This window comes from Pogona vitticeps, chromosome 14 (assembly GCF_051106095.1).
Source record: "Pogona vitticeps strain Pit_001003342236 chromosome 14, PviZW2.1, whole genome shotgun sequence".
Lineage (NCBI taxonomy): Eukaryota > Metazoa > Chordata > Lepidosauria > Squamata > Agamidae > Pogona > Pogona vitticeps.
Genome location: NC_135796.1, coordinates 580569 through 603672, shown reverse-complemented (window position 1 = coordinate 603672; position 23104 = coordinate 580569). Strand labels below are relative to the sequence as shown.

The following is a 23104-nucleotide window of genomic DNA, read 5'->3' as shown; positions in this document are numbered from 1 at the left end:
TGCGTGGGTCACTAGAATAAACAAGACAAGGGGGCAGGTGGGGAAGGCTGAGGAGGAAGGCAGGAGCCGAAGGTCTCGGGCCGATATCCGGAAGCCCAGAGCCCCCCCCCAGCCGCTGCCACGGGGTCAGAACAGGTTGGGCAAGAGGGCGATTGTCCAGGAGGCTGGACTGGCTGGAGAGGGCGAAGGGACAGAGGATGCAGCCCCTGGGCCAGGGGCGAGGTGGGGGGGCCTCTGGGACACCAGCCTCTGGCAGGAGCGGTTCTCTGTCCCCCCCCCCCAAGGCAAAGAGGTCGGGGGGGGGGAGTGGAGTAAGAGGCACAACCCAGGCCCGCTTTGCAGGCCCGGCCTTTGCAAAGAGCGGAGAAACGGGCTCTGCAGGAGGGGAGCGGAATTTGCAGCACCAAAGTGGCCCCAAGCGGCGCGAGAGGGGGAGGGAGGGGGGCTGGTGGGGGGTCTCCGAGCTCCAGAAAGCGAGAGGGTGCCTGCGAAGCGGGGCGGGGGGGGGGAGCCTGGCGCCCGCCTTCCCCGCCGCTCCGGGTCCGTCCGTCCTTGGCCTCCCGGGCCGAGCCTGGCAGCCCCGTTCATCCCTCCTACGGGGGGGGGGGGGCTCGGCAGCTGCGGGTCTCCTCCGGGCGGGGGGCGGGCGGGCTAGGCCAGCGTGTCTCCGGCACCCTCTTGCCTCCCTCGGCGGAGAAGGGCCCGGAGGCCCCCGCTGCCCCCCCAGCCAGCCCGTTTCGGGGGGCGAGGGGCCGGGAGGGGCGCTGAGTGAGCCCAAGGGGGGCCCCCACCCGCCCGCTCCCCTCGGGGGACCCCTCGGCAAGGGCCGCCTCGACGGAGTCCCGCTGCCAGCCCGCAGCCACGTGCGGGAGGGGGCAGCTGGGGCGCGCGACCCTCCCTCTGGGCCGAGGGAGGCGAGCCCCCCCTCCCCTCCTCTCCCCGCCCCCCCCCCGGCCGGGCGCCCGCCTGTCTGGCTCGGCCCCCCTCCCCGCCCCCTCCTCCTCCGGTCGGGCCACGTGCGCCGAGGGGGGGGCGCCTCTGCCCCGCGCCTTCCTCCTCCTCCTCCTCCTCCTCCTCTTCCTCGCCGCCAAAGGGGCCCCGAGAGCGGCGCTTCCCTATTCCTTGGCCGGCATGGCCAGGTGAGGGTCCCCCCCCGCCGGGCGCCCCTGTCCCGAGCCGCGCCTCGCCCGCCCGGTGCCGGGGCCCGCCGGAGAGCCCTGGGGGGTGGGTGGGGGAGAGGCCGGCCGGGACGGAGCCCTTGGCCGGGAGGGGGCCCAGTTGCCCCGGGAGAAGCGCCCCGGTTGCGACGCCGCTTTGCGCCTGGCGGTGCGGCGACACGGGCAGGAGGGGGCTCCCGCGGCGGGGTTTTCCGCCACAAAGCGGACCACAACAGGCACACACACACAACCTCACACACCCCGCGGGGCAGGGCTGCCCTCCAGGACGCCGGAGCCCCCGCGAAGCCCCGAGGGCGGCCGCCTCCCCTCCCCGGCGCTGGTGGCCCTGGCGCCTTGGAAGCAGCCCGAAGGCTCGTCCGTCCGGAGCCCCACCGGCGGCGAAGCGGTCCCCCTGCCCTGCCCGCCGCCGCCGCCTCTTGATGGCCCTCGGTGGGAGGGCGGTCGGGCTTCTGCTGGGCATCCCTCTGAGCATGGCCAGAGTGCATTTCCCCTGCTCCTGGGGAAACACAGCCAGCAGCATCCACCCACAGGATGGGCAGGCACGATGGGCCCCGAAACGGGAGAGGTGACTTGGGAGTTCATTTTGCCAAATTCTTTTCCCCCCCTTTTGCAAGGAAAGAGGGGTCCCCCCCCCCGTTCCTTGCAACTCCACATGGGTGGCCGGAGTTCTACTCCTGAGGTGGCAGGCAAGGACCTTGCCTGGGATCCTGGTCCTGGCAAAGCCGGGTCTCACACACCTCAGGAGTTGCGCCGCGTGTAAACGTTCCCGGCAAGAAACAGAACAAGCCCAAACTCTAGAGAGTCTTACACTTATTGGCCTTTGCAGGTTACTTTTAGCCCCTTTTTAAGGACATGTCTAGAAGCGCTTTTAGAGAGGCGTTTTTCAAGTTGGAGGCCCTCCTTCTATGTCATCCCTGAATGAAAAGTGATAAAGGAACCACCAGGGATTCTATTCAGAATATTATGATGAGCAGTTGAGAGTGAACTCCTTTGGGAAAGCTGGCTTCCAGGCAAAACCCACCTGGCCCTCTTCTTGATCCAGCCTCTTCCCTGCCCTGTTGTACAGGGTGAAGAACCCTAACGACCCGACCCTCTTCCCCCCCCTTGTGCTTTTTTGTTCCCCCCCCCCCCCAGAACAAGAGGCTGCGCTGCGGCCAGACAGATGAAGCCCTTCCTGGCCCTTCTCAAGCGGAGCGACCAGCAGGAGGCACCTCCGCTCCGGCTGGTGGGCATGGCCGGGAGGCTGTGCCAGGGGCTCCAGCAGTCCCCTCGGGGCCTCAAGAAGCTGGTGGAGGCCATGGAGCAGGGCAGGCACTGGCGCCGGTTCCTCGCCTCTCTCCCCGTCGTCCAGGCTGGGGTGGCCGTCCGCCTCCAGGAGAAGGAGTTCTCTGCCGCCTGCCACCTTCTAGAGGTACAATTGAATGCTACGTTCTGAGGACCACAACACTCAGCATCTGGATTCCAGGTGCTGCCATCCCAAAATATTAAGTTTTCCAGAACTGGTGTGGGACTGGAAGCCGCTCTGGGTGGCTGAGATCAGAACGAATATTCTCGCCAAGCTTTTGAAAAAGTCACGTTTTGAATGCAAGGTCTTAAGAGCAGGTTGTCCAGAGCCTGGCGAGGGAGCTGTAATTCAGAGGTGACCTCGTCTCCTGTTGTCTGACCCAGAGCTGCACCGTGATGGAGAAGGAGGAGCTGCTCAAGCTGTGGAACGAGGTCCACTACCGCCAAGCGATGGAGAGGCGCCACGCCCGGTCGCTGACGCCTGTCCAGAAGTACCGGTGTAGGAAAAGGTACCTTAAGCACCTGGGGTGGGGTGTAAGTGGGGCCAGAGGAAGAATGTGGGTAGGAGGGAGGACAGGACGGTTGGAGGGGGTGGGTTGCAAGTGGAACCCGAAGGCCGGGTACGACGGAGACGCCAGCGGTTCCTGCTCGGGGGTCACCCAGGAGTGCTCGGACTGCAGCGCTCAGAAATCCTGGCCAGCAGAGCTGGTGGTGAAGGCTTCTGGGAGTTGCAGTCCAAGAACACCTGGATGAAAGACTCCCCCAGCCTTCAGAGGACCCGGAGAGCGTCCGTGGCAGATGCCAGGGTGGCCTGGAGCAGGTTAGCTGCCTCGGAAGGTGTCCGATCATACCTGTGGGCCCGTCAGAGGCTGGCTTGCCTCTCCCAAGCCGGGAGCCGAGCCAAGCCACGTCAAGGAAGCAGTGGCTGGGGGTGAAACTCACCCTTCTTTGAGATGTTTGCTGTGTTGAACCGGGAGCTTTTGTGGGGGTGGAGTCCTCCCTGCCCCCCCACCACGCCCCCTCCCTCTGTCCTCTGCAGGAACCCCCCGCCTGCTTCCCTGTGTCCGGCGAGGGCTAAGAGCAGATACTACTCCCAGGACGTCCGTGAGATTCTGCGCAGGTTTGCGGTGGAGGTGACGACCCATCCCAGCAAGAAGCAGAGGGTACGGTGTGCCCCGTGCGCGCCCCCCGCTCCCCCCCCTGGGGACCCTCTTCATGCAAAGCCCCCTCTTGTTTCTCCCGGCAGGGCTCAGTCATGGAAGGGGGGGTGCCGAGTGCAAGGCGTTCTCGTGGGTAAAGTTAACATTGGAGCTGCTTGGACCAAACAACTGGAAGGGTTTTGTTTTGTTTTGTTTTGCCATTTCGGAAACCTCTGGGTGCAGAAGAAATATCTGAGTAGGCAAACGTTTCTGGGGGCAGCAAGCAGCCTTCTCCAAAGTAAGAAGAAACAAAACCTGCCCCCCTCTAAGGTGCTGCCAGGATCTTTGAGGACTGACCCAGCCCTCAACTCTTTCAGGCTCTTTTCTGCTCCGTCCCCACCCCCATCCCCCCCTATGGGTTTGCTCCAAGGTCTGCCGTGGGGGGGGACACCCGTGGCCCTCTTGCCCACGACCGGATGGGCAGGAGGTGGGCTGGTTGGGCTGTCCAGTGTCCACGGGAGGGAAACCCTGTGTCCATCTTGCCTGGATATCTGGGAAGGTGCTTGTGGGTTTATCCGTTCCCCCTCTGCCAAGCAGGCTGTGGGTCTACAGCAGTGGTGTCGAACTGTGGCCCTCCAGATGTTCTTGGCCTTCAACTCCCAGAAATCCTGGCCAGCAGAGGTGGTGGTGAAGGCTTCTGGGAGTTGAAGTCCACGAACATCTGGAGGGCCACAGTTCGACACCACTGGTCTACAGGAACTCCCAAGGGCCATCTTAACAGTTCTGGGACAGTCCCGGCCATCAGGACCCCCACCCCTCACAGGAGATCCAGAATTTCCTCGGCTGTGGAAAGCCAACAGGCCGAGCCTCCCTTGAGGACCGTCCTTCCCCACTAAGTGGAGGAGAAAGAACAATGGCTTGGAGCCTCTTTCCTTTCTCCTCCTTGTGTGTGTGTGTGGGGGGGGGCGAGAGAAGGTCCTGGGGTTCTCCAGAAAGAAGAGACACCCACCAGGGCGTTCCAGGTGGCCCTCATGTTTTGCCCCAATGGGGAGCAGCAAAGCCACAAGTAACAGGCTCCTCTGTGACAAGTTAAGCCTTTTCTTCTTGCCTTCTCCCTTTTCCTCCTCCTTTTTTGTAACCAAAGCATAACAAAAGTTATCCTTCAGAAGCAAGAGCACAAGCAACAGTAAAGGCTCTCAGACTTACAATGTGTGGCTACTGTTGAAAAGCAGCTTGAAAGAACATCCTTTTGTCGGGCAAAATCCAAAGAAACGAGACAAAGACAAAAATGTGGCACCTTAAAGACTGACTGTTATATTTTAATGTGACCTTCCAGGGACTCGTCCACTTTGTCAGACATATGGAATGAAAATGGAACACTGGATGAAGTACCAATACCTTTTAAATTTTTCAAGCTTGGTGTCATTTTCCTATCAATCCTAGGGCCTTTTTTAAAAAAGTAACCTTAATAGCACTTGGGCTTTTTTTCCCACTGTATCAAGCATTATCTATGCATTTTATATGCATCTTGCCTCTTTCTCTTCCGCCGCCCATTTGAAGCACAGAGGCAGTGAATTGCTTTCCCAGCGTTGGGAATGGGAAGGGAGGAATATATAAAAATAACTGCCCGGGCTCTGAAGCCTCGTGTTTGTCCACTGCAGGAAGGCTTGGCTTGCGAGACCAGCCTGGAGCCTCACCGCATCTACAACTGGTTCGCCAACTATCGCCGCCACCAGGGTCGGAAACCCAAAAGCCGGGAGCCGGGCTTCCCTCTGGGCTTTGAGGACAAGGCATCCCCTTTGAGGGGATGTCCAGGGGCAAGGATTTGGCAGGATGGACCAGCCACAGGTCAGTGCCCCCCCCCCGGCTCATGCTCCCTCCCCCCCGGCCGCCTGTTGACTGATGCTGCTGGTAAAGGGAGCCAAACCTTCCTAGAAAACCGTTGCTCTTCGCCTGCTTTTTCCCACCTGAGTTTCTTGTTTACCTTATTCCCCTCCCTCCCACTTTCCACACAGAGGACTAGTAACTTGCCCTGACATGGAATGATTTCTCAGATCTCTTCACATCAAAGTATGAGGTTCGTCTGTATTGTGGGGGGGGGGACAGAGTGTTACCCTATTAGTTCAAACGTTGCACCAAACCCATCACAGAGTCCTATGTTACCGTAACGACTACATTTTATTTGTAGTTAGGTTTCATGCCCTGCAGCCCACTTTGTAAGTGAAGCGGGGGGCGGGTTTCCCAGGGGGAGACTCCGGGACCTGTGTTCCTGTTCCCCATGGAACTCTTTGGGGACTTCAGCCAAGGTTGAGTAGCAGACGGACAGGTGAACCCGGGGATCCGGCCCCTCCTCCTGCTTTCTAAGTGACTCGTACTTCTTCTGCACTGCAGTTCTTAATGTCTGACTTCCTCTTCCGGTCTCTCCTGAAGGGTTTAAGCAGAAACTCTGGCTTTAAACCCTGGAGGGTGTGGGCAGGCAGAGGACCATTGACTTGTGTAACTGACCTTACTAGTGCCAAGACGTTTCTTCTAACCAGCCCCTTTGAAAAGTTGTGACCGGTGGTGCTCGTAGTGAATGAAGTTGGCATTTCTACCTCTTCCTTGTCTTCCCTTCGGTCCCGATGCTCAGGGCATCTTTCAGGATTATAATCCAGGACCGCTTGGACCCAGCAAAGTGTCTTTGCCTTTAGAGTCTCACAAGGCTCTCTGAACTCAGCTGCCCCTTGCCAAATGCTGTCTTCTCTTCGGAAGAGGCCGCCCTGAGTCTGCCTGATCCCGAAGATGGGCCGGCCGGGGAGGTCCTCCCACGTGTCCCACTGTTCATGATGGGGAGACATAGGGGAGGGGCTTGTCAGCCCCACATGTGCTTCGTAGGGCCTTTTGGAGTCGAGGATTGTGGCCTGCACAGGTTTTAAGATAATGGCTCACATGTTTCAGTTTTCATACCTGGTGTTTTGAACTGTTTGATTTCATAATTCATTTAAACATCTTATGCTTTAAAATTATTCTAGATGGGTCTGTAACTCTCCCTCCTAATTTCCTGTGATATAGAGTGGGCTATGAATGAATGAATGACACCAGCAGCCAGGGAGGCCAGCTCTGGGGCTTGGGTCAAGAAAGCTTGGGCTTTTCCCTTTTCTGACCTGGCTCTGAAGGGGATCTCCTAAGAGGATGAAGCCTGCATTTCCTCTTCACGAACACGTCCCTTGCAGCCTCTGGACCCGCCTTTCTCATCTCCTTTCAGGACAAGGGGAGAGGCCCCTCCCCACCTGCAAGAAGGAGCAGAGAGGCCACGGCCACCTTTCGGAAGGGGGCTTCCTGCAGCCGACCAGGTGAGGGCTCTGGGTGTCTCTCCTCACCCCCCCCTTTCTCCCCACCACCCGTGGCCCCCAGGCTGGGTCTTTGCAGGCCTGCACTCTTTGCGTGAGCCGGGCTGGCCAGACGTACTCTGGGATGTCCTTCTCGCTGGTCCCTCCCCGGCTGGCTCTTCTCGGCCCCTCCTTTTTGCTTTCCCCTAAAAGTGTCAGGGACGTGACTTTGTACCTTCTGCTGCCTCTTTACAGCCTCGGGCAAAGCGAAGCGCTGGGAGCCCCCGGCCCGAGGGCCGTTTCTGTGGGGCCTCTTGAGACCATCTGGGAGTCAGCGGCTCCCGACGGCGGCCAAGCGGAGGCAAAGCCAGAGGCTGACCCCAACGCCGTGCGGGACCTGGCCGGCCCTTGGCCCGCCAGTCTTGGGGCACAGAAACCCCTCCGGCCCCCCTCCGGTTCCTCCGCAACAGGCCCCTCCTCCCAGAGCCCCCCCCCCCCCACGATCCTTGGACGCGCCCGGGCACCGCTCACAAGGGGATCCAGTGCACGCTTTGGAGCCGGGCCGCTGCCTGCCGGTGCCCCTGCTCCTGCTCCCGAGGAAGCCTCAACGCGAGGGAAGGCAAGATGGGGGCAAAGGGGACTGTGGGGCCAAGGGAGGAGGGAAGGCACCCTCTGATTGGTACACCCCCACCCCACCCACCGAGCACCAGCCCCGCCAAGCTCCCCTGGCAGTGAGCGGGAGCCCTAGGAGGTCCTGGCAGAGGCCCCCGCCTTGGCCGGCAGGTGGGACCGTGTCCCTGAGCGGGCCGGTGGGCAGCCTGCAGGCCTGGGCCCTGGCTCTTCCTCTTGGCAGGCGGGTGGGCGACCCGCCAGCCAGCGTCCTAACCCCGGGGGGGGGCATTTGCCCCAGCACAGGAGGGGCTGCTGCTGCGGGGACTGGAACTGCATGTGGTGAGAGGTCTCTTGGCCTGTTAGCAGGAGGCCTCTCCAGGACAGGCGGGGAACGGGCAGACATCGAGATTGAAGGCCTGGTGAGGAGAGAGCAGGAGCAACTGGCAGCCTCGCAGCCCTTCAGGTAATGTGGGACCCAAGTGGCAGGGGGGGGGGAGGAAACGTGAGTAAACCAAGAAGCCCCAGGGGCCCCTGTCAAGTTTTTTGGAATTTGCTTTTGCCTCCTGGTCAAACAGGTTCTGTTGGTTTTTGGAAACGCTGCAAAAGCCTGCTGAAGCTGTTTACTTGAGAAAGAAGTAGGGTGGGCATGCACAGGCGCTACCGCTGAGTTGCTTTTACCCGATCTGGTTCCGTCAGGCGTTGCCCTGCAAGGGGTTATGCCGTGGAGACCAGCCCTTTCTCTAGGGGAGAACAGCATGACATCGTTGTGTGCCCAGAGGCAGTATACTGGGGACAGATGATGGAGGGTAGCCTTGGGAACCCCTCAGAAGCCTATGGGGGGGCCTCCCCCCCCCCGGGGGCGGCTCTTTCCCGCTTGGTCTGCTCTCTCCAGTTAAAGCAGGGAGAGGCACCGTTTGATCAGGTCCACATTGGCATTCAATTTATTACAGGCGAGTGCTGCAGTCGTGACCATCTTTAGGGGGCGGCTTGATTGCTCCCAAGCGTGGCAGGACAGCCCTGCGGTGTTTGCCACCAGCTCAGCTCTTCCCGCCAAGGGAGGGCCTCGGTTTCCGCTGGGAGAGCACCTCAGAAAAGCCACCCGTTGGGCGTCTCCCCATCCCTTGCAGACCAAGAGTCGGGTTTCTGAGCTGTAAAGGTGTCACCCGGCCAGTCTCACCGGCTCTCCCTCCCTCAGTTCTTCTCAGGGCGATGCGGACCAAGCTCAGCTCCATCCCGCAACCTCCTGGCCTCGCCCAGAAGGGAGCCCGGCCTTGGCTTCGGAGCAGCGATGGACGTTCCCAGGAGAGGAGGTGCCCGGCTTGCCTTCAGAGGCAGGAAAGCCCTTTCAGCCCCTGGGGGTTGGGGGTGCAGGATCCCTACAAGGCTGGCCAGGGTTTCCTTCCTGACGACCAATCGCAGGGAAGTAGGGTCCTTCCTTCTCTAAGAAGTGATTGAGTCCCCATCTTCCAACCGTATTGTTTCTTACCAGTGCATCCACCCAGACGTTGCCCTGTCTCCCACAGCTGGGGTTTCTGAGCCCAGAACCCGCTCGGAGCCCTTATCCTCCTCTTCCCCCCCTTTCTTACTGGCGCAACCATTTCCTGCCGCATCACGAAAGACCGGAGGCAGCTGCTGCCGTGAAGGGCAACGCAGAGCGTTCTCCGCCGCTTGGCAGCCAGCATTCCCTTGGAACGGTGGCTCTCTCGGAGCCAGGCGCCAGACCCGGCCCGCAGAAAACGCTTTGGTGCGTCAGTTGTGAATGCGCATTCTCTCCGTCTGAGCAACAAACGGGGAGCAGTGGAGGCGGCTGCTTTAGCAACATTGGCGCCTTGCTTTAGAAGTCAGGGTCATAAGAAATGAGGAATTGGGACACCCCCGGTGACTTGTTCTCTCTCTTTCCCTCAAATGCACGCACATGCGCACACGTATGCACACACACACACACACCCCCCGAGGCCCGGAAGAGAGGCCTTTTCACACAGTTCCATCTGTCTGAACTGCTGCTTGTGACGTCTCGGTTCGAAGCCTCTCCAGCAGCATCTGAATAACAGAATTGCGAATGACTGGGAGGCGACCCAGGGCGGCCGGGCATCACGGCTACCTTTCCTTTTCCCACCAGCACCCTTTAAACGAGGGTTCGGATTCATACTGGCGGCCGTTGCAAAAATGCCCCCTAGGCGGCCATGAAACACACTGGGCGGGCGGCCGGTCCCTGTCAGCCTGACCTAACTCACAAGGATGGCTGTGGGGAGGATCCAGCAGGGAGGGGGGGGAAACCCCCTGGGCACCCCCTTGAACCCTCCAGAGCAAAGGAGGTGGTGGGGCGATAAATGCCACGTCCAGAGAAATAAGGGTTTACAGAGGGGAACAAAAAGGGAGACTCATAAGCCTCCGAGAGAGGACTCTCTGTTTTAGCCCCAAATGTGTAATTGAAGAAGGGTGGTCTGGGACCCGCTGGGGCTGATGACTAGCCAGGATGGCCAGACGGTGGCCACCATGTAAACGGCCCCATAGCCACACCGTTCTCGGCTGCGGCCACAAGGGGCAGAATGATTGTGGTCTTGGAGAGGTGAGGATGGAGGTGCCTCAGAAATGGGGCCCAGGAGACCTGCTACACGGGGGGGGGGACCCTCTCGAGCGTTGGGGAAACAGGAAGGGGCTTCTGTGTTTGGGGTGCAGGAAGATCTGGCCGTTGGACCACCTCTCTGTGTAAGCCCCTTTCGGCCAACGGGTCCCAGCGGGAGGAGTGCGCCCCTCACCCAGGGACCAGGGGAACAGCCTGGTGCCGTTGTTTCCAGGTGAGGCCTCCGGGAATTGGCCCAGCCACCCAACCCTTGGGGCATGAGAGTTGCAGTCCTTCCCCTCCACACACACACACACCCCAGCTTCTTCCAAGGCCTGCACGGGTGAGGCTAACAAGCTTTGCCCTTCCCCCCCCCTGCCCCCAGGAGCTGCCGGATCCAGAGAGCCAGCCGTCCTTCACCGACACCCTCTGGGCGGCCTCCTTGCTCTGCGAATTCTCTTCCGGCAGCCGCCCGTGACGCCTTCCACCGAGTCCCGCCTGCGTCGTCGCCGGGAGCCAAACTGACCCTGGCGAGGGGCCTGCGCTGGTGGCAGGGAGTGGGGGCCCCAATCCTGACAGCCTCTCCTATTGCTACCCAAAAGGAGGGAGGGAGTTTGTTTCCATTATAGGGTTCTTTATTTGTAAGGCCACGGAGGGAAAGGAGGAGGCACTAGAAGAGGCGAGGCACCAAGGCAGGTTTTTTGCCGCTCTCTGGACGACCAGAGGGAGCAAGGAGGGCCCGGGGCCCATTCCAGGCGAGGCGGGGCAAAGGGTTTCTTTGGGGAGGAGGGCAGCATTTCCTGATGGGACCCCTCGGTTGCTCTCGAAGCCTGCTGAGAACTAGATCGGCAGGAGAACTAGACCGGCAGGCTTTTGAGAGGCACCTCGGTCCAGCGTCCGGTCCAGCCGCCGAGCCCCTCAGCTCTGCTTCCTTCCCCGCCTTCTGGCTCGCTGCTAGGTCCTCAGGGTGAAACGGAAGACCTGGGGTATCTTTTGAAGGGCTGGTGTGGGGGGGGGGGAGAGAGCCGTGTTGGCTGCTTGCCGGAGGGGGGGGGACGGAATTGTGAGGCGGTTGTGAAGCCTGAGCAGAGTTCAATCAAAGTGCTCCTGTTTAAGCAGGATTAGGGTTTAGAAGAAGGTTGTGCATTTTGAGGGAGAGGGGCTGGTTAAGAGTTTCTCAGAAGAATACACGTTGGTGCAGTAATTTCTGTTAAAGTACTTGCAAAAAGTTTGTTTCCCTAACAGCTTAGTCTCTGGGGCTACTTTTCTGCAAGCCTCCAGCCCCTTATTTTTGAATCTTTATCCAGTTTCACAAAATACACATAAACTTCCAGGTTATAATTTTGAGAGCTTCCTTTTTTTGCACTTAGCTGTGTTTTTTTTTTTTAAAGAGGAGCTCTGATGACTTTTGAGGTTTGCAAGTGAGTCAGAGAAGATCGTGAGGGCACTTTGTCCAAAAAGCCCCGTTAGGAAAAGAAAACCCATTAATACCTGCTAATTAACCCACGTTTCCCCAGGGCAAAACAAGCCGAGGGAGCGCACGCACTGCTGCTGATGCTTGCTTACACCTACACACGAGAGAAGGCCTGATGCTTCCCCAAAAGTCCTGGTTCTTCATCCTAACCGTGGAGCCGCCTGGCCTTGCTTGCTTTTAGCCACTTGAGGCCAAGGTCTCCCTCCCTCTTTGGCCACTGGACACATAACAGGGTCTCCCAGCTAAGGCCACAACAGCTAAAAACCAGCAACGGCCTGGGGCTTGCCGAGTATGAGCAGCGCATGAATAAGTAATCTGTTTACGGGAAGGAGAAGAAAAGGAGGGGGGGGTTAAGCACGCAAACCACGCTGTGGAGGCTTCCAAGAACCTCTCCCTGCAGCTTGGCAGGGAGACTTAGGCCAGGGGGTGGGCGGGGGAGAGCCTGAAGACCTCACTTCACTAGGGTTAGGGTAAGGAGGGAAGGTGGTGGGGCAGGAGGTCCTTTGCTCGGATCTGGAGCCTCCCGCACCCGATGGGGCTCTCCTGCGCAAGGAAGGGGTGGGTGCACCCTGCGTGCTGCCATTCCCATCTTTCGGCTCTTCACTCAGAACGGGTCCAAAGTGGCACAACATCTGGGGAGGAGGAGAAAAATGAGCTTGGCAACTTTGGGGATGAATTTCCAAGGTCCTGGAGGGCGACACGATGCAGGCATGCCTTTTTATGGGACATATAGTTCCTTTCAGAAGCTGCGTTTTAAGCTTGATCAAAATGGGAGAATCCGAAGAGGCCATGCTTTCCTGCCCCAGTACAAAGCAGAGCCCTGGAGGAGGGCACCTGCAGGCGCCCAAAACTTCCGGGAGGCTGAGGATGGCCAAGGGGGTGATGGCTTCTGGTACTTCCTGGGGGGGGGCACCAAAGGTCTGCTTGGGGTGCCGAGCCAGGCAGGAGGGGTGGGGGTGGGGGAACCTGGCTGGGATGTTTCAAGAGGCCAGGCCTTTTTGTACAGATGCCAGCCTGATGCAAGTTTTGTTCCAGACGGTCCTGCTCACATCAGAGGGCAGGCAAGGAAAAGGATCTGAGCGTATTTCCAACCTGGGGGAAAAAACACCAAAAAAGGTCACCCTAAGTACAAATGGTCTCGGCAGCCCATGATTTACGAGGGTCCCAAATCCGGAAGCCGTCTCCTGGGCATCAGCAGCCGGGGCCGTGGGGCACCTGCACCCACGCATGCATGCATGCATGCCCGTCCACGACCAGGGCACACGAGGACCCTCTCGTGGGGGAGGCACCTGCGCATCTCAGCGCCTGGAAACTTTCCTCTTCTTCGGACTGCACCTCCCAGAATCCCCGGGTGTGTGTGTGTGTGTGTGTGGATTCTGGGACATGTATTTCCAAAAGGAGCCTTGCCGTTAGGGGAGTAGGTGGGTTGGTGGGCGGGCAAGGAGATCTCGTGGGTCAGAAATGCCTCACCTTCAGGGAAGCTTCCCTGCCCCTGGGGGGGTCCAACCTTGCAGGGTTGTTGTGAGGCAGGTCGCGCCTCCAAAGGGGGGGTGGGAGGAAAGGGAGTTCATGGTAGGTCATCGCCAGATGCCAGCGGGGCGGGGTTCTCCTTGGATAGTGGCCCAGGGGCGGTAGCATCAGCCTCCACCCGTCCACCCACCCACCCACCCTCTGCAGCGCACCTGAGCAATGCAGCACGGCCACTGCGCATGCGTCTCGCCCGCCCAACCGCGGTCCGCCGCTGGGAGCGAGCTATTTATAGCAGATGACGTCAGCTAGAAATACAGCGCCCCGGCCTCTCGCCCCGCCCCTCCCACCCGCAGCCTTTCCCTTGGCTCCGCCCCTCTGCCGCCGTTTACTACGAAGGAGCCCTCGCCCTCTTCGCAGGGCGCACGCGCGGCGCCTGAGGAGAAAAGCTCGCCACGAGTAAAGAGTACAGCCCTAGAGTGGAAAGGGGTGGGGTGGCGGGGTCCTACTGCGCACGCGCCCTTCGTCTTTTGTCCTCTTTTTTTCCCCAGAGGAGGAGGAGGAGGGGCTTTGGAGAGAGTGACACCTGCGCGCGCGGAGGGAGAGGGAGGGGCCTCAGTCCGTTGAGGGCGCGCGCTTGGACGCGAGGGGCAGAAGCCCGAGGGCGCGTCTGCGCGTGCGCGGCTCCTCCGTTCTCCTGCCAGCCCGCCCGCCCGCCTGTCTGAGGTAAAAAAAGAAGAAGATTTAGCCGCTTCAGGAGAAGGAGGAAGGGGCGATAACGACGTTACTACCGGTCACCCCCCCCCGCCCCGGTTCGCCTCCGCTTCGTGCAGCGCCTCGGCTGTCCCCGTGTCCGACCCACCGAGCGAGGGAGCGACCGGCGCAGCGGCCATGAGCGACGGCGAGCAGCTCCTTCAGCGGGCCCGCCTGGCCGAGCAGGCGGAGAGATACGACGACATGGCTTCGGCCATGAAAGCGGTGAGTGAGGAGGGAGGGGGGGAGGGAGCCCGCCGCGGCCGCCCTCGCCTTCGCCCTGCCCGAGCCAGCCCCCCCTCCGTGAGATGGGTGGGGTGGGGTGGGGGCTCCGTGGCAAGGCAGGCTCGGCCCCCCTTCCCCCTCCTCCTCCTCCCATCGCCTCCCTGGGGGGGAAACGACTCCCACCTGATGGCAGGGATGGGGGGGTCGTCCAGCCGAGCTGGGTGGGGGGTTACTACAGCACCCCAAAGGCTGCCCAGGCGGGATCCTGGGCTCTGTAGTTAAACCCACCCACCCACCCAAAAGGAAGGGGTCCCCAGCGATGGAGTGGGAGATCAGCTTGTAGACTGGGGGGGGGTGTCTTTTACTACTGGACCCACTCCCCGTATCTTCTTATGTCCTTTCCCTACCCCCAGTCAAAATTGGAACAGCCTGTTCCAAAATAACCCTCTCCCACCCTCTAAGAAGAAGGGGGGCAGTCCTGGGCGTTGTCATGGGTGGGGGTGCCCGTGCTTGCCTGCTGCAGTGGCGGAGGATGATGGCTGTTAAGCCACTGGCGGCATGGCCAAGGGGTTGGGTGGGCTGTCCTTCAGGGCAGTGCTGACGTGGGAGGGAGGCCAGCGCCCCCCCTTCCTTCCACCATCAACCACCACTGGGAATTCCTTCTGGAACAGGCTCTCCCAGAGATCCTTCTCAAGGGAAGACCTTCCCAGGGGTGGATCGTGCCCACTGCTCATGGGGCGCTGGGTAGCCTCAAATGTCTTTGGTCCTTTGGACATCCTGTTCATCGCAACTCTTTATTTTAACCCACATCCTAAAGCATCCTCAGTTTTAACAGCAGGCTGCTTTTTGTTCTTTCTGATTGATACAGGAGGGAGAAATCGTGTGTCTTTCCATCCTTTTGGCATCTGGCAGCAGGCTGGCTGTTTAGAAAAGATAAATGATATAGAACTTAAATTCATGCCCCACCTTTCAACTTGATAGCCTTCTGCAGTAAAATGCTCCACCTTAGTCTCAGTATTTCACTTTTTTCTCTAGTTCTGAGCATCCATCACTCCCTTCTTTCATTGCAGTCGAGACAAAAAAATGAGCTGATGTGCATTCTTTTGGCTTAGGGAAAATGTATCTGATTGCATGAATTTGTCCGTGTAAATGAGGACTGTATGGCTTTCCTTCCCCAGCAGAGGCGGATATCAGTTCTTGCCACCGTGCCTTGCCATCATGGGCATCCTTTTCTTCTGGTGAATGATGAGTGCAAAGAATGAGAATCCTCTTTGGGGGTTACTCCCTCTTGCAGAGTCATTGTGAGTTTGCCATAAAAGTCTGTGCAAGGGAATTGCAATCATGACTACCATTTCTCCGTCTGTGCATGTGGAGAGAGGTCTTGCATGCTCTACCCCCACCCTTTCTCCCTGTTAACAATTTTGGTTCTGCTTCAGGTTCTTTCTTCTGCTTGGCCTTGAAGATAGTCACTCTGCTGGAGGATGATACCATTTCTGTCCATCTGTCTTGCTGCTTGCTGACTTTGAACCAGAGCAGCTCTGGCACTGGTGCATTTCTCATCCAAAGCAGGGTGTCTGGGCAGTAAAGGCTATGGTTTTGGGCTTTGTTTTCAATACAACTGTTCTCAAACTTTCTGGTTTAAAGATTTATTTATCAGCCTTCGGAGCATTATTTTTTACATGGGAGCCAGCTCCCATGCAGCTGTTTGGGAGTGTTCTGGGGTGAGTGTCTTTTTCTTGGTCTCTGCTTTTTCACCTGCTTTTGGTTGTGAACTCAGCGTAAAAAAACTGTATTGTACATCTTCACGAAATGAAGACATGGAAATATGATACTGATTCAGATATGGTGTGATAAGTTTCTCCTACTCCACAAAGCACATTGCCTACAAATGCTTTCCTTTTAACATCTCCCTGTTTGTTCTTGATGTCACATGCCATTGTATAAATTAATGCAATTTATGTTAAGGCTGAAGTAGCCACAAGAATAATACCCTTGATTTTTATGTGTCATCAGTTGTGCCTACTTGAAATTGTAACTGTTGTGCACTTCTGTCTGCTGCATACCTGTTATTTCATTATGAGGGAGGAATGGCAAAGCCATTGCTAATAAATTTAGGAAGTGACCTTATGCTGAATCAAACCAAGGGTCAATCTAGTGGCTACGTAGACTTATTCTAGCTCAGTGCTGGTTAGCAGGATTTCAAATGAGGGTCTTTCCATCCCTTCCTGCCTGGAGATGGTGCAGCTGAATTTTAAAGGACCTTCAAGCTAACCTCCTTTCACTGGGCTGCAACCCTGCCCTAGACTGGCCAGGAAAGCAGGAGAATGACAGCATGTTGGCATCTTAGCTTTGGCCAGTCCCCAAATCTCTGTAGGTACATGCATTTTTTCATGTACGTACTTCAGCTGTCACTTGTTCAGGATGGAACCTCTTTGGTTTGTTGTTTAGTCATTAAGTCGTGTCCGACTCTTCGTGACCCCATGGACCAGAGCACGCCAGGCCCTCCTGTCTTCCACTGCCTCCCGGAGTTTGGTCAAATTCATGTTGGTAGCTTCGATGACACTGTCCAGCCCTCTCGTCCTCTGTTGTCCTCTTCTCCTCTTGCCTTCACACTCTCCCAACATCAAGGTCTTTTCCAGGGAGTCTTCTCTTCTCATGAGATGACCAAAGTATTGGAGCCTCAGCTTCAGGATCTGTCCTTTTACTGAGCACTCAGGGTTGATTTCCTTAGGATTGATAGGTTTGTTCTCTTGCAGTCTAGAGGACTCTCAAGAGTCTCCTCCAGCACCACAATTCAAAAGCATCAATTCTTGGGTCCATAGTCTTCCCCCAACCCTTCATGGAAATTTGCATTCCTGCCATATTCTGAGCCCCCATTTCTTTGGACTATAAGGCTGGTTCTCCTTTGTGAAGTGTATTCAGATATGTTAATCATATTGGATTATACCTGGGAGCTTTAATTTAAAACATTTGAAATTGGAAGGAACTAAGGAGAAGACAAAGGAACAATTTGATAAAATGACATCAGTGACACAAATGCTTATTCAGACATCTTATGTGTGCATCCAGCCTGGATGCTGGGTAGGTGGGAAGCAGACTTCTCTGCTTTGCTCCTGCTATCTGGCTCCCTCTGCGGCCTCCATTTCTCATCTAGAGAAGCAGATGCTCAGTTTCAGTCCTTTCAGGAGCTGGATCCTTCATTCCTGAAAAAAATTAACTTCAGCTATGAAAGTATAGCAACATTTGTGGTTTCCATTTTAATGTGGGCATTTTGTATGATACTTCAACTCTGCACCTTCCATCATTGAAATCTCCATGGTACCCACATCCAAAATAAGAAACTTGTAAAACGGAAAGGAAAAAAAATTCTTGTTCCAGTCATTCATCCAGTGGTAATTCTGTCAACATTTTAGTAAGGGGTAGTTATGTGTAAAGTATGGATTTGATTAATTGCTAATGTATTTGGTCTGATAGAGACTGTGTTTTAGCACCTTAAAGACAAATAGATATATGACCCAGAAAAGCCTGTGCTGCTGTTCTTTAGGGATGTGTGCTCTAGACAGTATTCCTACACAACTCCTTCACTGCATTCTCTAGAAACCATGTGAAAATGATCGGTGGTAGAACTTAATTCTGTAAATCTGATTTTTATTAATTCTCTGGTAATGCGGCTCTGTACTGACATTCCCGGTGTAGCTGTGTCATCATATGGCGTAAAACCCTTTTGAGCCAGGGTCAGTTTGCTCTGGCAACACTGATATCAGCTACCTTCTTTCTACAGCATTCCATGATATGTTGTTCCTTGCAAAGCAAATCACTGTTTCCCCCCCAAATGACTGAAAATTATTTCCTCTGGCTGGTGACTTAGTAGATCTTTGAGACCTTAGCAGTATGCTTCTCCCCAGTGGAAGCCTAGTAGAATATGTTTGAAAGCAGCCTGTAGAAGCATTTGCATTTCCTCTGTTTGAAGAGGCAGATTTTGATCTATGAACGCTCATACCAGAATCAGTCTTCTGGTCCTTGAACTGCTGCAGTATTTTGCCTTTTAAAAAAATTATTTTCTCTTTCTTACTTTAGTTTTGCCAGCATGTAGAATCCGATTGAGATTTTGTCAGTCTCTTATCCAAGATGAGTAACAGACCTAGTTCTAGAAAGAGGGGATTTCATTCACAGTTCCCATTGCTGGCTTCTGTGCATTTGCCACAGGAAACTGACAAGAGTCTTCCTCTCCTTTTCTTTTGCCTTGTGTGGATAAGCAGTGACAGGGATCCGCTCATCTCTTAAATGGTCTCTGTGGTAGTTCCAGTTGTATCTTGGAGGCAAAAAGGGTGCAGCCTTTCCCAGTTGGCCTTCCTTGGTTACCTGGACCCCCGCCCCCGGTGAGTCTCTCTGTGTTGTGTAGAGAAAACAGGGTGATTAGCTGCTTTAGTGACCAGCAAGGCAACAGGAGATGTGTGGCAGGCTAGGGACCCTCCAGAGGTTTTGATCTACAGCTTCTGTAAACCCTGACCTTGTTAGTCAGGGCCAACATATGGAGAGCACCCCCTCTATAAAAATCCTACCTTTTGTAGCCCATTTAAGAGAAAAATCATGCTCAAAGAGTGTGGTGATGAGGGGTCATCAAAAGGTTCAGGAAAAGCCTATAGGAGAATGTGTTGCATTGGAAAGCAATACACAAAAAGGACATCTGGCTTGCCTGAATAAGAAAGCAGTGCAGATATCAACCTAGATGACAGTCTCGACCAGTGATCCCTCTAATTTTCTCCCAGCGCTGAGCAGAAACCCTACCTCATGCATGCAAAGTTCCAGCTACAACTGGAACCAAATAAGCGGCAACACTAACTGCGGGTGTATGGCACCAATACAGTGCTGCACAGCTGTGCAGCTTAAAGGGAACGTTGCTCATGATGTCGTCCTTCAAGTTGCTGAATGAGCTTCTCAGATGCCAAGATATGGGAGATAAATGCAGAATATTAGTTTACTAAAGGGTTTCCAAAATATCCATTAAAAATAATTTGTATCCATTCAGCATTCTGGATAATAAATTTAAGTCAATAATTATTTTTTTGTTTCTTTATATATATTAGTTTCCTCCAAAATGAAGTTGTTTCAGTATCTATATATGCCTTTCCAGGTGACTGAGCTGAATGAGCCTCTTTCCAACGAAGACAGAAACCTCCTGTCTGTAGCGTACAAGAACGTGGTGGGTGCCAGGCGCTCTTCCTGGCGGGTCATCAGCAGCATAGAACAGAAGACCATGGCCGACGGTAATGAGAAGAAGCTGGAGAAGGTGAAGGCCTACAGGGAGAAGATCGAGAAGGAGCTAGAGACAGTATGCCATGATGTCCTGGCTCTCTTAGACAAGTTCCTCATCAAAAACTGCAGTGACATTCAATATGAGAGCAAGGTCTTCTACCTGAAAATGAAAGGGGATTACTACCGCTACCTGGCAGAAGTCGCTACAGGCGAGGAGAAGAACAGTGTGGTGGAAGCATCAGAAGCCGCATACAAAGAAGCCTTTGAAATCAGCAAAGAGCACATGCAGCCCACGCACCCCATCCGGCTGGGGTTGGCGCTCAACTTCTCTGTGTTCTACTACGAGATCCAGAACGCCCCCGAGCAGGCCTGCCTTCTTGCCAAACAAGCCTTTGACGACGCCATTGCAGAGCTGGACACCCTCAACGAGGATTCCTACAAGGACTCCACCCTGATCATGCAGCTCCTTCGAGACAACCTCACCCTCTGGACCAGCGACCAGCAGGATGAGGAAGCCGGGGAGGGCAACAACTGAAGGGCCTTCTGTGCCACAGCTTTCCATCAACTACCCACCTCATCACCATCACCAACACTTCTTTGCCACGATCACACAACGCATTTAGTGCTAAGCATCTCTGTCTCGTTGGCACAGCTGTGACGTTTGCTGGGCATGGCATCAGACGGGACTTTGTGGGCATAGCGGGACTTCAGCGGTAGTCAGCCCTGTTTACTCTGGGGACATATTAATTGTGTGGAAAGAAACTTTAAATGAGGAATTTTCGTTTCGTTTGGTCCATACTGTATTATATGAGTTCATGAGAGCATGGAAAGTGATTAAGAAGAATTGATCAGAAATCAGACCTGTACATTTGCCCTTTAGAAGGAGTGTCTTGCGTCTGTTCTTCAGTCCCCTTCGTACAGTGCAAGAACACAGAACCTGCCCAGTGGGAGTGGCTCCATGCCAGTGCGGACTGACTTTGCCTGAATCCTCCACTTTAGTATGTGGGGCTCTGTAGTGATATGTGCTTGTCTCTTACATGCACAGACTGGGCTTCAGGCAAGGCATCTGGAGGTTTTGGTTTCGACACGTGTATGCTTTTGTTTTTTTAAGTTTTGAAGAATCATGGCAGGTCTTTTTTTATTTTTGTAAATTCTTTGGTTGTTCCATTGCCTGTGTATTCTGACCACACTGTGTCAATGTTATCCCATGTTAAGGTGGATGATAATGAGATGCCAGACTTCAAAATTAAGTGTTTTGGAATTTAAAAAAAATAATTAAGGAAATAAAGTGCTGCTTTGTGGAGATAAGCTGAAAGATGTCCTGTGGTTTGTCTCATGTTTTTATACTCTGGTTCCAAATGGGCATTCTTGAAGTGGCTTCCGGTATTTTTAAAATATAGTAAAATAGGCAGGGGATCTTGTGGGAAAGGGGAAGACAGGTCCCCGACCTGCCCATGTTCCAGGTTGTCCTGTCCTCTTGGGCCGTGGCACATCTTGGAAGGAATGACCCCGACTCCCAAATGTCTGCCAAAGCAGAAAGGCGTGGCCCTCTAAGGAGGGACAGTCTGGCCTGGGCTGTGCTGCTCTTTCCAAGCTGTTGGTACTTGACTTCAGATGGAAGAGAGGACAGCAGAGGGAAGGTACGTGAGTGCTTTCCCCATACAAAAAGGGGGGCCTGCTGTGTTGGTTTTGTTCTCCTGGGGAGAGATCCCGGCTAGAGGAGACACGTGTTTCCTGCTTATGCCCGGGGGGGGTTAGAGCTCCTTTGGACAGATCAACGTCTTCCTGCTGCCTTGGTCCATCCCAGCGTCACCTCCTTCTGGTGACATCACAGAAGTTAAGAAAATGGCAGATTCCTGTCCTAGGCCACTAGATTAAAAAAAACAGTTCCCCTGATCTGTGTGCTGCAGAGAACCTTTGAGGGGAGATTCTTCCAGACTGCAGAAAGGCCTGGCAAGACCCTTCAGCCCAACATGGATGCAAGGGGTGATCTTCTGTCCCACGAAGCTGCATGGAGGCAAGGCGGGCAGTTATGATTTCCTCCTTCCTGCCTGGCATGGTGCTGAAGGCAAGAGACTTGACATCCTGCAGCAAAGGGAACAGCGGTCGTCCTGCCTCCATCATGACTCAGGAAATCAGAAATCTGCTTCTCATGTTTCGTTTTCTTTGATCCATTTGTGGTCTAAGGCGGGCAACAATAGGAACGAAAGGTTAATTCCCATGGCAGAAATACTCTTGTCTACTAAAGTAGAGTACTGTAGCAAAGGTTTCAGTGTAGCTGTGATATGTCATTGGAGGCTTAAACCTCGTACAGTATATCTGTCTTAATAGCTTCTTAGTAGTCAGCCCTTTTTAAAGATAATTTTAAGAGGTTCTTTTGTGGTTAGAGTTGGTTTGTTTTCTGGAAAATGCCTTGGCCACAGTGGGTAGCTCTCTGACAACAAAAGAGGACCACACGATTCTGCCCTTCGGCCAGGAAAGGGGCATCTTGATTCCTTCCTATCTCAACCTTGCAAGACCTTCTTTATTAGCCACTTTTTTATACTGCATTTTCCTGTTTCTGCTCACTTCCCCTGAGCCATATTTACTTTGGAGTAGCCTTCCCTTGATTTTCATGGAGCATCACCATGGTAAAGCCGTGGTGTTATTGCACTAGCAGCGGTTGCCTTGGAGACGGTATGACGTGGCTTCCCTGAAGACAGACATTTGCTAGAGATACAGAGCTTGCATGCTGGGGAAGGGAACCTGACCCCCTTTGCCCAGAAACCTGATAATGAATAGGAAGAGAAGTACACACATCGAAAATAAAATAATTCAGAGAGGGCTGTGTTGAAATTTTAATTTCCCGTTCCTTTCTCCATCAGATTGATCTCTCCAGGCTGAGCCATCCATCAGTTTGTTTGTTTCTAAGACATCAATCATCCCAAGGGGCAGCGATCAGCCTCTGCTCCAGATGAGATGGTTTTCTGATAGAGATCACTTTTGATCTGCCTTTCCCCCCTGTGTTGCCTAGTTTTCTCCTCTAGGATTAATAGGGGAAAATCTCGAAATGCATGGTGTTGGCTTCAGAGTTGTCATGAATTGGAGATGGATTGAGGAGTTGCAGAATCGGAACCTTACAGTTTGTTCACACCTGACGTGAGAAGGGTAATCAGCAATCAAGAAATAAAATAATGTGGATGTAGCCAGAAGAAATTAGAAAAAGGGGAAAGGCAGCTGCCTGAGGCAGTCGATGTTCAGTGGAGGTGAGCAGCTGGAAAAAAGATAGGCCAGTGATTCATGAAGTCTCGACCCCAATGGTCAGCTGTGCCACTCTGACCTTGTGCCGCTCCCGTTTGTTTCAAGGAGGCCTGCCCCGGAGCACGCACCCTGCGTTAATGTCAGGTGGAGCACAGCATTTGCGTGTTTTACCCCAGGCGCCAAAATCCTTTGGTCTGTGTACAGCATGTTGCAAGGTCTACAAAATGCTGCACACACACATCATTTCAGTGACATTGCTTGTTGACGTTTTGGCCGGTATTAAGCAGAACTTGGAAACAGGTGGACGACAGGATTCTGGGATCTGTCGTTTCAAAAAGTAACTTCTGCAAGTTACAGTATTGAGTATTCCATGTGGCAGGAGAAGAGTGCAGCAGAGGAAACTGGTTTGCCTATGGCCACCTACAGTCCAGTTCTATGCGTGCCAAATAGAGCTTATTTCCGGGTTAAGTGGGCCTTGGATGGCAGCCTCTTTTGTCAATGACTTTAAAGTAGGAAAGTTGTGAAGTCTTAGGACCTCCAATGGATGAGGCACTGAGCCCCTCTTTCTTGTTCTTACAATCTTCCCTCCTCCCCCACAACAGCGT

The 23104-nt window shown here is 54.8% G+C and overlaps 2 protein-coding genes across 7 annotated transcripts; both read left to right on the top strand.

Moving 5' to 3' along the window:
• Nucleotides 1-680: 680 nt before the first annotated feature.
• On the top strand, nt 681-10780 carry LOC110081954 (anomalous homeobox protein). Of its 5 annotated transcripts, none has more exons than XM_078381883.1 (7): nt 681-1139; nt 2313-2589; nt 2847-2971; nt 3457-3625; nt 5263-5449; nt 6846-6933; nt 7165-7670. In XM_078381883.1, exons 1-7 carry the CDS (start codon nt 1132-1134, stop codon nt 7583-7585), a joined length of 1275 nt encoding a protein of 424 aa, XP_078238009.1. In that variant the 5' UTR covers nt 681-1131; the 3' UTR covers nt 7586-7670. The 5 variants fall into 5 exon arrangements, with proteins under 5 accessions (XP_078238009.1, XP_078238011.1, XP_078238010.1 ...); XM_078381885.1 differs by having other exon boundaries at nt 683-1139; nt 3502-3625; nt 7165-7668; XM_078381884.1 differs by lacking the exons at nt 681-1139; nt 2313-2589; nt 2847-2971; nt 3457-3625 and adding exons at nt 8717-8831; nt 9140-9265; nt 10470-10780 and having other exon boundaries at nt 5300-5449; nt 7165-7984.
• Nucleotides 10781-13751: 2971 nt separating this feature from the next.
• On the top strand, nt 13752-20567 carry YWHAH (tyrosine 3-monooxygenase/tryptophan 5-monooxygenase activation protein eta). 2 transcript variants are annotated; one of them, XM_020799145.3, is made up of 2 exons: nt 13752-14003; nt 19138-20567. In XM_020799145.3, exons 1-2 carry the CDS (start codon nt 13917-13919, stop codon nt 19792-19794), a joined length of 744 nt encoding a protein of 247 aa, XP_020654804.1. In that variant the 5' UTR covers nt 13752-13916; the 3' UTR covers nt 19795-20567. The 2 variants fall into 2 exon arrangements, with proteins under 2 accessions (XP_020654804.1, XP_020654805.2); XM_020799146.3 differs by lacking the exon at nt 13752-14003 and adding an exon at nt 14687-15724.
• The last annotated feature ends 2537 nt before the right edge of the window (nt 20568-23104 follow it).